Raw genomic sequence first — 12,261 nt, forward strand, 5'->3', positions numbered from 1 at the left:
TCTATGAAGAGAAAGAGGGAGAAAATTCCCAACATTATTTTCATCTCTTTTTCATTTCTTATAAAAAGTAAGTGTAAAATTTAATTATAATCATAATTGATAGCAATTGTGAAAAAAGCTCAGAATCTACATACATGTGAGACTTGTACTTGGCACTTGATAAGACTCAGGTTTTTGTTTCAGCTTACTGCATCAGTGGAAGAAGCATCACAATTCCATTAATGTGCATCTCACAACCAATTGAGTTCTAACTTTTAACTCCTCTTTTTCTTGCATTGCCAAGCAAAAGATGCAAATCTCTTTCTCAATCACCTTTATCTCATCTACCTTGATGGATCACCTTAATCTCCACCAGGACCACCACAAAACCTCACACTGAACACAAGTTAGTATATAGGCAAATTTCATTACCGAAGCTTCATGCCTTTATCCTACCTGTCATTCACCAAGTTCCTATAAAAACCACTCCACTCCACATCTTCCACACATCAAACACTCTTCCTAATAGCACCAAGCCTTCAAAAGAAACTTGCAATTGCCTACAGAAAAATGAAGCAAGTTTTATTCTACCTCTTACTCCTGATGCCTTTTTGCTCCTTATATTCAACCACAACATTAGCCCAAGCACCTGATGCATCCCCATCAAAACCAATGGTCCAGTCACCCTCTACAGATACCTCTGATTCTTCCCCTGATGACATCATCAGAATATTAAGGAAGGCCAAATCGTTCAACGTCCTAATTCGCCTTCTGAAAACCACCCAATTGATCAACCAAATCAATGCTCAGCTAATAACCATAAGATCAGGTGGCTTAACCATCTTTGCACCAGATGATGGAAGCTTTTCACAACTCAAAGCAGGGTTCCTCAACTCTCTGGCCGACAATCAAAAGATCGAACTTCTTCAGTTCCATGTTCTTCCCACTTATGTTTCAAGCTCAAACTTCGATTCACTGAGCAACCCCGTGAGAACTCTGGCCGGGGATAATCCCACCAGGTTGCAATTTAATGTGACAGCATATGGCAGCAATGTGAATATCTCAACAGGAGTGGTTAATGCCACGGTCACGGGAGTTGTGTACTCAGATAAGGTGCTTGCAGTCTATCATGTGGACAAGGTGCTTCTCCCTTTGGATTTCTTCAGGCCTAAGCCACCAGCTCCTGCACCCTCTCCCGCAATGGCGCCAAAAGCTGATAATGATAACTCATCTGCTGATGCTCGCCTTGGAACATCCAAGGACAGCGCTGATGCAAGCAGTTTGATAAGTACTCGAGGAATGACATTGCTGTCCTTTGGAGTTGCTTTAGTTGCATTGGTGTTTATTGCAAGTTGAAGGCTGGCCAGACCAGATCAGACCAGACAATCTATTTGACGATTTTGACTTTATGTTCTTTCTCTGAGCTGCGTAGGAAGAGTGCTGTTTGAGGGACATGTGAATTATGAAGCGTTGAGTTGTTTACATGTCCTTTTGATACAATTAAGATTGTTTTTGTGTGATTTTGATACAATCAAGGCAACAAATATTTTCAATCTCAAACTACATGGAGTTAATACATATTATGACGTGAGAATATCTACATAGACTTTCCTCAGTTTCCAATATTTGACAGTAAGGTAAAACTAGGCAATGACTACACAAAAGTTTGATGAAGAACTTGAAAAGCAGACCAAGAAAAAAATTGGGCTAAAGAATTTTTCATAAGTAGTTTCATTATGAGCAAAAAAGGAAAGACAAATTGAAGGACCCTATGGTGACTATCTTAAAACCTTGAACTATGAGCTGGATGAATTGCAGGATTCAAGGTTGGTTCATAAGTTTCTGTGCATTTTGGAATTGAATGGACATTATAGCAAAATCAATTCCATAAATTGTTACTTGGTATTGAGCTAACAGTTTTCCTATTTTTGGCAGAACTTATTCCACCTATTGGATTGCGCTCGGTTGAAGCTGCTCTGTGGGAGGGAGGATTCAAAGACAATGTCTAAGAATGAGTATGACAGCCGAGTAAAGTAGACATTAATTATGCAGCAGCTATCTATAATATGCTTCATTGGCCATTGTGGATATGGATCTTTAGCTAGAGACGAATGTTAACAAATGTCGGATGGTTTTTCACTTATTATTGTTGATCAAATAATCAATGCAAGGATAAAAAGTTTAATTTTAAAAGCTGGTGTTGAAGTGACAAAAGGCGAAGTGATTTTGTAGAACTCTGTCTCCTACTATCTAGCATTTTTCTTTGTTCTTAATCACGAGGGATGCCAGGAGAGAAAATATGGTAAAAAGAAAAATCAACCTTTTCCCAACTAATACCATTAGAAGAGGAAATGGAGAATGCCAGTTGGTGGAGTTCCAATCCAATTATCGAAGTCCTAACTCCCAAAATTGCTGAATTGCATGAATTTATTTGTATAGTTGTACTCTGGATCTGTATCAATGTCCCCTCTATTTCCTGATCCATGTTACTCTTTTTTTCTCTCTCTCATTAAGTATAGATTTATAAAAAAAGTAATGTAAAATAGTCATTTCAACATGAACTATTTACTATATTGTTTCAAAATGCGAATGCTTTTTATTCCTAGCAAGCTTTGTTGTACATAGATCCAGCATGTATGAAATAAAATGATTAAATTAAAATTATTTGTCTAGCAATAACATCTCTTATTTAGCAAGAAGTGTGGATCTACATCCAAAAGGAAGAACTTTATATGGGTTAAAATGTCTTGTCTCCATTTGTGCTAAAATCAAAAGGTTGTGATGTCTTTATTCTTTATATATACTAATCATGGACAAGATAGAAGATCAAAGTTTTAAGTCTGAAAATTTTATGCTTGATTCAATCTTCAAAGTTAAAATTGAAACTTAAAAAAGTTTCAATACGAAGGCAAAATAAAGCTTAAATTGAATTATTTCCACTTACATGTATCAGGAACATGGTTATGGATTCCAAAGTCCTCTTTAAGGAGTACTATTCATATATTTTGTTATTATGAAGGGAGATGTTAGGGAGCTAATATGGTAAAAAAAAAAAAAGAACCCTTCTCCCAGTTAACACCATTTGAAGTGAAGAATACACTAGTACGAGTTTAAATCCAATTACTTAACTCCCAAATATGCTGAACTACAAGAATTGATTTGCACTATGTGGATCTGTGTCAATGGTTCCTTCTCTGTTTCCCGATAAATTTTATTAAATTACACCTTATAGATATGCATAACAAACAGTTGCATTGCAGGTTCTCATTGCTATTTTTTAGGGGTCCTCTGTACTTTAGCCTCTACACATTGTCATTCCCCTCGTCTACAAAGATGTTTAAAACAGGTATTTCATGTGTAGATTCACAACTCACCAAATTCAAACTCAAAATTTACCCCAATATATGACACAAAGAATCGGTTTGGCAAATATGCCAATAATAATTAGATAAAAGATCCTTGTTCTGCATGACAGATGCGATATACCCTCACTCCACAACTAACAAATTTCACAGCCATAACATTTCACCAACCCACCGTTTCCTTGGCCTCTATATAACCCCTCCTTCACACATCAAACACAAATTGCAAGAACCATTAATTTCAATCATCCACATTCTTTCAGAATCAACAAAGCCATCTACAGGCTTGAGTTTGCAACTGGAAGATAAAGCAAGCAACCCTTTTCTCCTTCTCACTCTTTCTACTCTTTTCCGCCACCACCTTTGCCATTTCACCTGCACCTGCAGCAGCCCCAAAAGCCCCAGCAAAACCACCCCCTACCCCCAAGGCCACAGCACCATCACCAAAACCATTAGTCCCCACTTTACCTCAGTCTCCAAACTCCCCTGACTCAGTCCCCGACGACATCACCAGAATCCTCAAAAAGGCCAAAATGTTCTCAGTCCTAATCCGCCTCTTGAAAACCACCGAAATCATGAACAACATAAACTCACAGCTCATAACAGCCAAGAGTGGTGGCATAACCATCCTTGCACCAGATGATTCTGCTTTTTCCAACCTCAAAGCAGGTTTCCTCAACTCTCTAAACGAAGGCCAGAAAATCGAACTTGTGCAGTTCCACATATTGCCAGAGTTTGTGTCGAGCTCAAACTTCGATTCTCTGAGCAACCCTGTGCAGACAGTGGCTGGAAAAGACCCAGCAAGGCTTCCACTGAACGTGAATGCATTAGGTAACAGTGTCAACATTTCAACTGGGGTCGTCAACGCCACCGTTCTCGGGGTAGTATACTCAGATAACAAGCTTGGGATTTATCACGTGGACAAGGTGCTTCTTCCTCTAGATTTCTTTGTAACCAACAAGGCTCCAGCTTTGGCTCCAACAACTCTTGCAAAAGCTCCCAAATCTGCAAAGGATAACTCTTCAGAGGACGATCAAGAAGGAACAAACCAGCATCAGAACAAATCTGGGGCAGTGAGTGTGGTTAGCATTGGCCGAACAACGTTGATGTTGCTTGGGATAGCTTTGGTGGCAGTGGCAACCATGGGCCTTATTTCCAACATGGAGTTGATCCATTTGGCAGCTGCATTTTCAATTTTCTTCGCCAAACACTGTTAATTTCTTTCCTTCTGCTTTTTTTGTTTAAATTTTGCTCCCTGTTTCCTGTTTCTTGTTTTTCGTGTATAGGTGTTATGAAAAGGACGTGAATCCTTCAATGATCCATGATATTGTTGTTTTCTTGTTTAAAAACGAAAGGGATTGAGTTGAGTTGAGTCGAGTAATTTAAATCTTAGAAAATTGTGTGCATTGAACGAAATATTTGTGTCACTTCCAATCAATTTGTTGCTTAATAGGTGGATTAATTAAAGAGGAGTTAACAGAGAAAACAAGAAAAAATAAATGCAATATCATAGATTTTACAAAACACCAACTTGAAACTGGAGGAGAGGGAGATTATGACTTCTTTTTTGTGTTGCGCACACGCGAATGGATTTTAATAGAATAAAACAACCTAATATTGATGAAATCACACCAACAAGCATCAACTTTAAGTTTTTAACAACAGTTAGCTTTTCCATAAAAAATGTTATGTCTCATACCTATGAATTATCTTTTCTCACATTCCAGTCCCTCTCTTAACACAGTAAAATTATTGTGAAAATTTTAAAACAGTGAAAAATGTTTGGTTGACACCCGATGACCAATCACTTTTAGTAAGATTTCTTCTTTCTATCGTGTTTTTTTTTGTTGTCTTTTCTCACATTTGAAGACCTTAATTAAGGGGAACCAAGTCCACAATTATACTTGGACTAATGACTTGTTGGTATAAAAAATTGAATTTATTAAGTTTAAGGTTGAAATGAGGTGAATTGTTGTGCAAAATGTTACTCCCTCCGTCTATAAAACTCTTTTCTAATTTTTAGATGCGTTAATTATTTTTTTCTTACATACTCTTACTTAATTATTCTATCCCCAAACATTAATGAGGAATAATTAAGTGGATACAGAGATAAAGAAATGATAATTTAATGAATAATAATATAAATAATTGTCAGATTCAATGTGATTAACTAAATTAACTATTTTTCTTAAGGGATGAAAATTAATGTAAAGAGTCTTATAATGAACTTTGGAATTCAATGAGAAAGTTTTTTTTCCCTCTATTTAAGATTAACATAGAGTAAAATTGTGATAAATTTATTATATAAAAATAGTAATGATGTCAATATTTTAAAATTTAAATCATGTTACAAGCATGATTAGAGACTAATCCTGTTATATGTAGTTGTCATTGACCCAATGAGAGTTTGCACACTTATGTTTTTAGTGATTTTATTTCATTTTAAATTGCATGATTAAATAGACAAAATAAGATATTTAGTTTAGTAGTTAAATAAATAGTAATATTATGTGTGATGTATTTTTTAAATTATAAATTATAAGCATTATATTATACTAAAAAAATTAAATTATTGTATAATGACATGGTAATTAACAACAACTTAATTACTAACTAGGTTAATTGAATTAATTAATAACATATAAGCTTGACATAGTGGTATACAATCCTATTGCATACATACATGAGAAAATGATCTATTTAGCGTGAAAAATCTTGTTCAATTTCCTCTATGTGCATTATTCCATTTCACAGCAATAGACACATATTGTGATCGGGATTAATCTGTGACCTAGTGGATTGAGAGATATGATGAGCTTTGGCATATGAGTAAATGAAAAATAATTAATTGTACTTAATTGCCTTAGTTGCTTAAAAGTTAAATAACCACATTATTCTTAATTTGGGTCCATATAATTTGTTACAAATCATCTTTCTTTTATTTTGAAGATTTGTAAATTGATTATCATTATAAAATAATTTAACTTGTTTTGAACTATCAATAGGAATGACAATTACATACTGTAAAAGATATTTTTTAAAATTATTTTAGTTAATAATTAAAATTTACAATTAATATTAAATATAAAGATAATTTATATAATAATCAATTCTTTCATCAATTAAAATCTTTTTCAGAGCTTTATAAATTAAAAGTTTTCAATAACCACATATTTTATATATTAATTTATATTTTCATCATCAATAAAATAAAATTTTAAGAACTTTTTAATTATATTTTTTTTCATATTTTTATGTATTTTTAAATACTCATAAATATAAATATATAAGGCTTAAATATGTTTTGCCACTCAAATTTGAGAAACTTTTGATTTTGATTTCCTAATTTAAAAATTATTCTTTTATCCCTCAAATTTGTAGAATGTTGTTTTCGTCCTTCAAAGTAGATTTGAGGGACTAAAAAGAACAAATTTTTAGTCTTCCAAAATTATGTTGAGGGACTAAAAGTAACATTTCATAAATTTGAAGGACTAAAAAAATAAATTTTTAGTTTAGGGACCAGAACCAAAATAGTCCTAATTTTTTTATTTAATTACTAATTAAGAACTAATTTTTATTTCTCTAATTTGTATTTAATTACTAATTCAGAACTAGTTTTATTTGGTTAAACTGTTTAATTGTACTTAATTGGCTTATTTACATAAATATTAAATTGTCATTTTATCCTTAATTTGTACCCGTGCTATTTACATAATGAGTTTAGAAATGGTCCTCGTATAAAAATGTGGACCATGAGTAATGGTAAAAAAAATATGTTGACCATGAATTAAAAAGAATAACAAAACAATTAAAAGGCTGATAAGAAAATGTAGTCGCACGAACTCAAGTGTCAAAACAGTGGAGTAGTTTGCATTCAACATTCTACATAATTAATCGCCCAAAATCTCAAAGTCTCGTTTAGTGTCTATAAATATTCAATCTTTAAGGAGAAAAAACACTATCCTCGTGAAAGTTGTAAACTACTACTGTCTACATATTTCTTTTGGGCTACACATTGTGTGGTACAAATGTTTAGAGTAAATTAGTACTATGTATGTGATTCACCATATGCATTTTTGTCCTCCATTCTCTCTCTATCAAGTCTGTCTGCAACAAACATACAAATCATATGATGTAAGACTCCAAAATGATGCATAAAGATCAGAAGATAGACTAATCAATGCTTTTGAAGGCAACATGCCTTTTACCAATCCAATGAGATGCTTGAAAGTCTTCCAAACCTTCCATTCAGTTACTTATATGACTAACCAATAAAAGCAAACTAATGGTATAAGTCCTAATGAAATCATTAACTAATAATCACCAAATATATTTTAATTCCACGCATGATTTGACGCAATTATCTAGTAAACCTTGTTTTAACTCAAAATTAGGATAGATTAAAAATTATCATTTAGGATAGTTGTTTTTTTAGTTTTCAGAAATTTTTTGATGTTTTTGCGGGAAATTAAGTAAGAAATTATAAGTGGAGATTTGCTCGCTTGAACACGGCTTGTTGTGCCCTTAAGCAAGGAGAGGCAGAAGCTAAATTTTTTGAAGGTCTAGCTTAAGTGAGACATTGTTTACGCTTAGGTGAGACACTATTCACGCTTAAGTGAGACACTATTCATGCTTAAGTGAGGAGAGTCACAATATGCCTTGAAAGAAATTAGAAGGCCTTGCTTAAATGAGACATTCTTCACTCTTAAGCGAGAAAATACAGTAGCTATGTGAGGACCTCGCTTAAGCGAGACATTACTCACGCTTAAGCGAGAAAGCCGCATCAGGCCCAAGCCAATAACAGTTTATAAAAACCTGGTGCGTGAATGAAGAGGGATCTCAACACGAATTGGAGCAGTTGTTTTGTGAGAGAGAATAGATCATTCTTAGGCTTTTAGCTTGTTATTCATTACACTTTGTATAAATTCTTTAAAGGATTGTAATCAAGTTATGAGCAGCTAATCTCCTCATCCATCAGGGATGGAACGACTGACCTAAATTCATGTAATTCTCCCTTTTAATACAATTTTTTATGCATTTATTCTTCTTCTTCTTCTGCTATTCTTAATGCTTGTTTTGGACAGATCACTTATTGCTCGATCATAGGAACCATTAGTTTAGTTGAAAAACACTCTTCTGGTTCTTGAAATTGAGAATAGTACCTAATTGAGATTGTTGCTAGACAGTTATTAACAATTAGGTGCCATTAATCCTTAATCGATAACACTAATTATTTAGATTAATTTGCTAAGACATTGAGAATTAATCTAAATAATTTAGGCTATTTCACCTAAGGCATTAAGGTTAGAATATATTTGTGAATTGAGGATAAATTGCATGAATGATTAAATTAATTATGAATATTGCATTGCAATAAGAGAAACCAAGTTCAGTCTCGACTATTCAAACCTCTCATTTATTATTATTATTACAATTTACTATTTCATTTCGATTTACTACTATTATTACAATTACTTTTTATTTATTTATTTGACTGTTCATTAGTCTTGAAATTGTTTCAAATACCCCTTTTGAGAAAATACCTTTCAAAAACCTTATCCGTTTAATTAAAATTGTATACATAAACACTAGTCCTTTCGGAGATGACTTGAACAAAAGTCTTGTTTCGAAACTTATAATTTCACTTGACCATACCAAAAATCGTGAACATTAACCAAAAAAGATGTCACTCTTTAGAGTACTCATAGAGTTTCAAATTGATGTAGTGTTAAGAATGAAGAGCTTAAGTGGGGGATGCTAGTAGGAAAAGTCTATTCTCCGAGAGAATGGAGACAATCTATTTATTCTTGAGCTCCTTCAATGTATCTTGACTTCGTAGTTAAACTGCTGAAAAAAGAAAAAAAGAAACTGAGGGATGAAATACAAAAACTAGAAACCAAAAAAACTCAATCAAAAAAATTTAAACTTGTCAGCAACGGATGATCCATATCTTTAAGATGCAAAAAATTGAAAACCCAAAAAATAAAATAAAAAAACGTGAGTATGAGAATGTGGGTAAAACCCCATTGCATGGCCCCGTTATATACTGTAAATGCCATAATATTAATTAGAGCGATATTGTAGTAATTTACGAAAATAACGATTTAAAAAAGCAATATATTTAATTAATTGGTAGATTATTAAGTATCATATACCCTAATACTAAATTGACTAAAAAGTTTCTAATATTATTATTCCTTATTAATTACGGAGTATCTCATATGATTCCAATGCAAGGATTTTTAAAATTTAAAATATAATATACAAAAATTAAAGTGTACATATAATATACACAAATCAAAATGTACAATAATTATCATTTTTAGGGATATTAATATGAAAAGATTTAGTAATTAATTAGAAATAAATATGAAAAAAATTAAGAAATTATTTAATAACATCTATTATGATTAATCTAAGCAAGCTTTTAAAATAATTATGAATATACTTAAAACTTTGTATCATCATTTACAATTTATAATATATAATTTAAATAACAAAAAATCATATCATCATCAAAATTTTAGGAATCATAATTTTACGAAATATTATTATAACAAATACATCTAATAATTTTTAGTTAAAGAGCCAGATTAGAGTTTTTATGTTAGATTAAATAAAGTTCTCGAAAGTCCGAGTGTCGAATCCACAGGGACTTTGTTTGTACTTAGACTAATGCAAACCCAATTTACAAGCAAGAGATAATAAATTTAAAATAAAAAAAAATAGAAAAAGATAAAAGATAAGAAAAGATAAAATTAGAAGATAAAGGAAAAGATAAAAGATAAGAAAGATAAAAGATTTAGATAAAAGATAAATTCAAAATAAAATAGTGTTAGGAACTGACTTGCCTTGTCTGCCTAGAATGTATGAGTTTATGATTTTTTCTTTACCAATTAGGTGATTCTATCCTACCCACATTTATTCATTTACTTGCCCCTGATGCCTCACGATGACAAGCTTATTTTACCTATCTATCCCCCAAATGCCTTTGCAAAGACTCAACAGATAAAATGCATGAAGTTCTAATTCTAGATGTTTGCTTTGACGCATGGGCATAATGCAATCACTCTATGCCTAGCAATGATTTTATTATGATATCTTTTCTTCTTGTTCTATTAGAAGTTATCCTCTCCCGAGCGTCTAACCCCTAAAACTAATGCATGCATATCTTCTTTAAATTTTATTTAGAAGGTACCCTCTCCCGAGCATCTAACCCCTAACAGAATATAAAGATGAGTATGCAAGATAAAAACAGAAAAGAAAATAGAAAAGAAAAACCTAGTATTGCATTTGATAAATAGTGAAGAGTACATCATACATCACATTGGCTTTTAGGCCTGCCAGGCCCTAACTAAGGGTTTAGCCACTCATGGCCATTGGGGGCTTTACAATGAGAAGGGGTGAAAGAAAGGGAGTAAGTGAAACCCCTAGGAGAGGGGGTTCGTGGTGTGTTCTGTCCCTCGGACTGGCTCTCTATTTATAGCTGCTGAAGTGAGCTTTGGGCCTTCGTAGGCGAGCTCAGCGCGACACCCCCTCGCTCAGCGCGTGCTTCTGTTAGATCGCGGGCTTAGCGCGTGTGTTGCAGGCTTAGCGCGCGCTTCTGTTGGATCATGGGCTTAGCGCGCGTATTGGGCTGGGCCTGCTTCAGATTTTCTTCTTTTCTTCAATTTTTTTGGCCTTTTTGCTTGTTACACCTCCAGTTTTTATATCTGCAGCCAAAATTCAACAAAACATCAATTCTTTAATATTTAAGCGCAAATAACTGCTAAATAATTATTTTTAAAGACAATTTTGCCTTATTTTCTATTATCAAAATACAATTATTTAGCAGTTATCAAAATCCCCCAAATTAAAACTTTGCTTGTCCCCAAGCAAATCAAATTAAAAGCAGACTCTGAATGTTCCAACACTTTCAATAGCTACAATTTTTTTCAAATTCTTTCAACTGGTCCCTTCTGCATTTGCCATAATCTCACAATGGAAGCATAAATCACATAAAGATGAAATTGGTTAGTATCGGAAATCAATCAAGTTGGTTTGCCTCACTTTCCTCACAAGGTTAGTGTTTATCTCTACGCACAAGTGTCTGGGATGAGTGTTTAAAATTTATACGACCTGCAATTAAGATTCCCAAATTTTGTACTTCATCTCAATTAAAGTTATTCTTACTTTTGGCGGATCACTAAGGACTTTTATTGGCTTGTAATGGGGCCTGGCTAGACAAGAAATCATGGTTTTTCTGGGATTTCAAACTTAAGGTTATAAGAGAGCATTCATCCTAGAAAAACGTATACTTAGCCTAGGCTTTATTTGTTTTTCAGCCTTAACACATATGCAATCTATTTTTCTTATTTCCAACCTTAGCACTTATGGCACCTCTTTTTTTTTTTTCTGACCTTATTTTTTTTTTTTTTTTTGGAAAGAGACTTTGGGCTTACAAGCTTTTTTTTTTTTGGGTGCCTTATTATGTGCTACTTTTACATTCCCAAGACCATCTTCATTCTACCCATCCCCCAAATTAGGGGTTTATTATGACTAAAACCTTTATGCTCTCTTAGAACCCTAAAATAAGGTTAGAGATATCACAATTAGGCTCAGGGGTTTTATTTAAAAATAATAATTACTAATTTTGGCTCAACAAGGGTGCAAGGGATAAATTTCATCACAGGTTGGCTTTTTGGCTATGTGGCTAAAATAAAAAAAACATGGCTTTGATCATATCCACCTTATGTAAATAATCTAACAGTCTAAGAATGATGCAAAATTAGGAATTTAAAAACAGACTTTCTCTCATGATTAAGTTCACACAGCTCTCCGAGACAAGATAAAGTTATTGGCTTACCGGAACGTGATCTCTTTCCATCAAGCTAACCTTTTCTCTCTTTGTGATTCATGTCTCACTGTTTGACTGACTCTT

At 33.1% G+C, this 12,261-nt stretch overlaps 2 protein-coding genes across 2 annotated transcripts; both read left to right on the forward strand.

Annotated features, from left to right (window-relative positions):
* Positions 1-417: 417 nt before the first annotated feature.
* On the forward strand, positions 418-1,539 carry LOC100819299 (fasciclin-like arabinogalactan protein 12). The gene has a single exon (XM_014764054.2). It carries the CDS (start codon positions 550-552, stop codon positions 1,333-1,335), a length of 786 nt encoding a protein of 261 aa, XP_014619540.1. The 5' UTR covers positions 418-549; the 3' UTR covers positions 1,336-1,539.
* A 1,773-nt stretch (positions 1,540-3,312) lies between these two features.
* LOC102665444 (fasciclin-like arabinogalactan protein 11) lies at positions 3,313-4,694 on the forward strand. Its single transcript, XM_041006820.1, has 2 exons — positions 3,313-3,325; positions 3,633-4,694. Exons 1-2 carry the CDS (start codon positions 3,313-3,315, stop codon positions 4,556-4,558), a joined length of 939 nt encoding a protein of 312 aa, XP_040862754.1. The 3' UTR covers positions 4,559-4,694.
* The last annotated feature ends 7,567 nt before the right edge of the window (positions 4,695-12,261 follow it).

Source organism: Glycine max, chromosome 11 (genome assembly GCF_000004515.6).
Source record: "Glycine max cultivar Williams 82 chromosome 11, Glycine_max_v4.0, whole genome shotgun sequence".
NCBI classification, from domain to species: Eukaryota; Viridiplantae; Streptophyta; class Magnoliopsida; order Fabales; family Fabaceae; genus Glycine; species Glycine max.

Bases quoted from the DNA above. Each gene is read 5' to 3' on its own strand.
- LOC100819299 (XM_014764054.2), top strand. From the start codon at position 550: ATGAAGCAAGTTTTATTCTACCTCTTACTCCTGATGCCTTTTTGCTCC.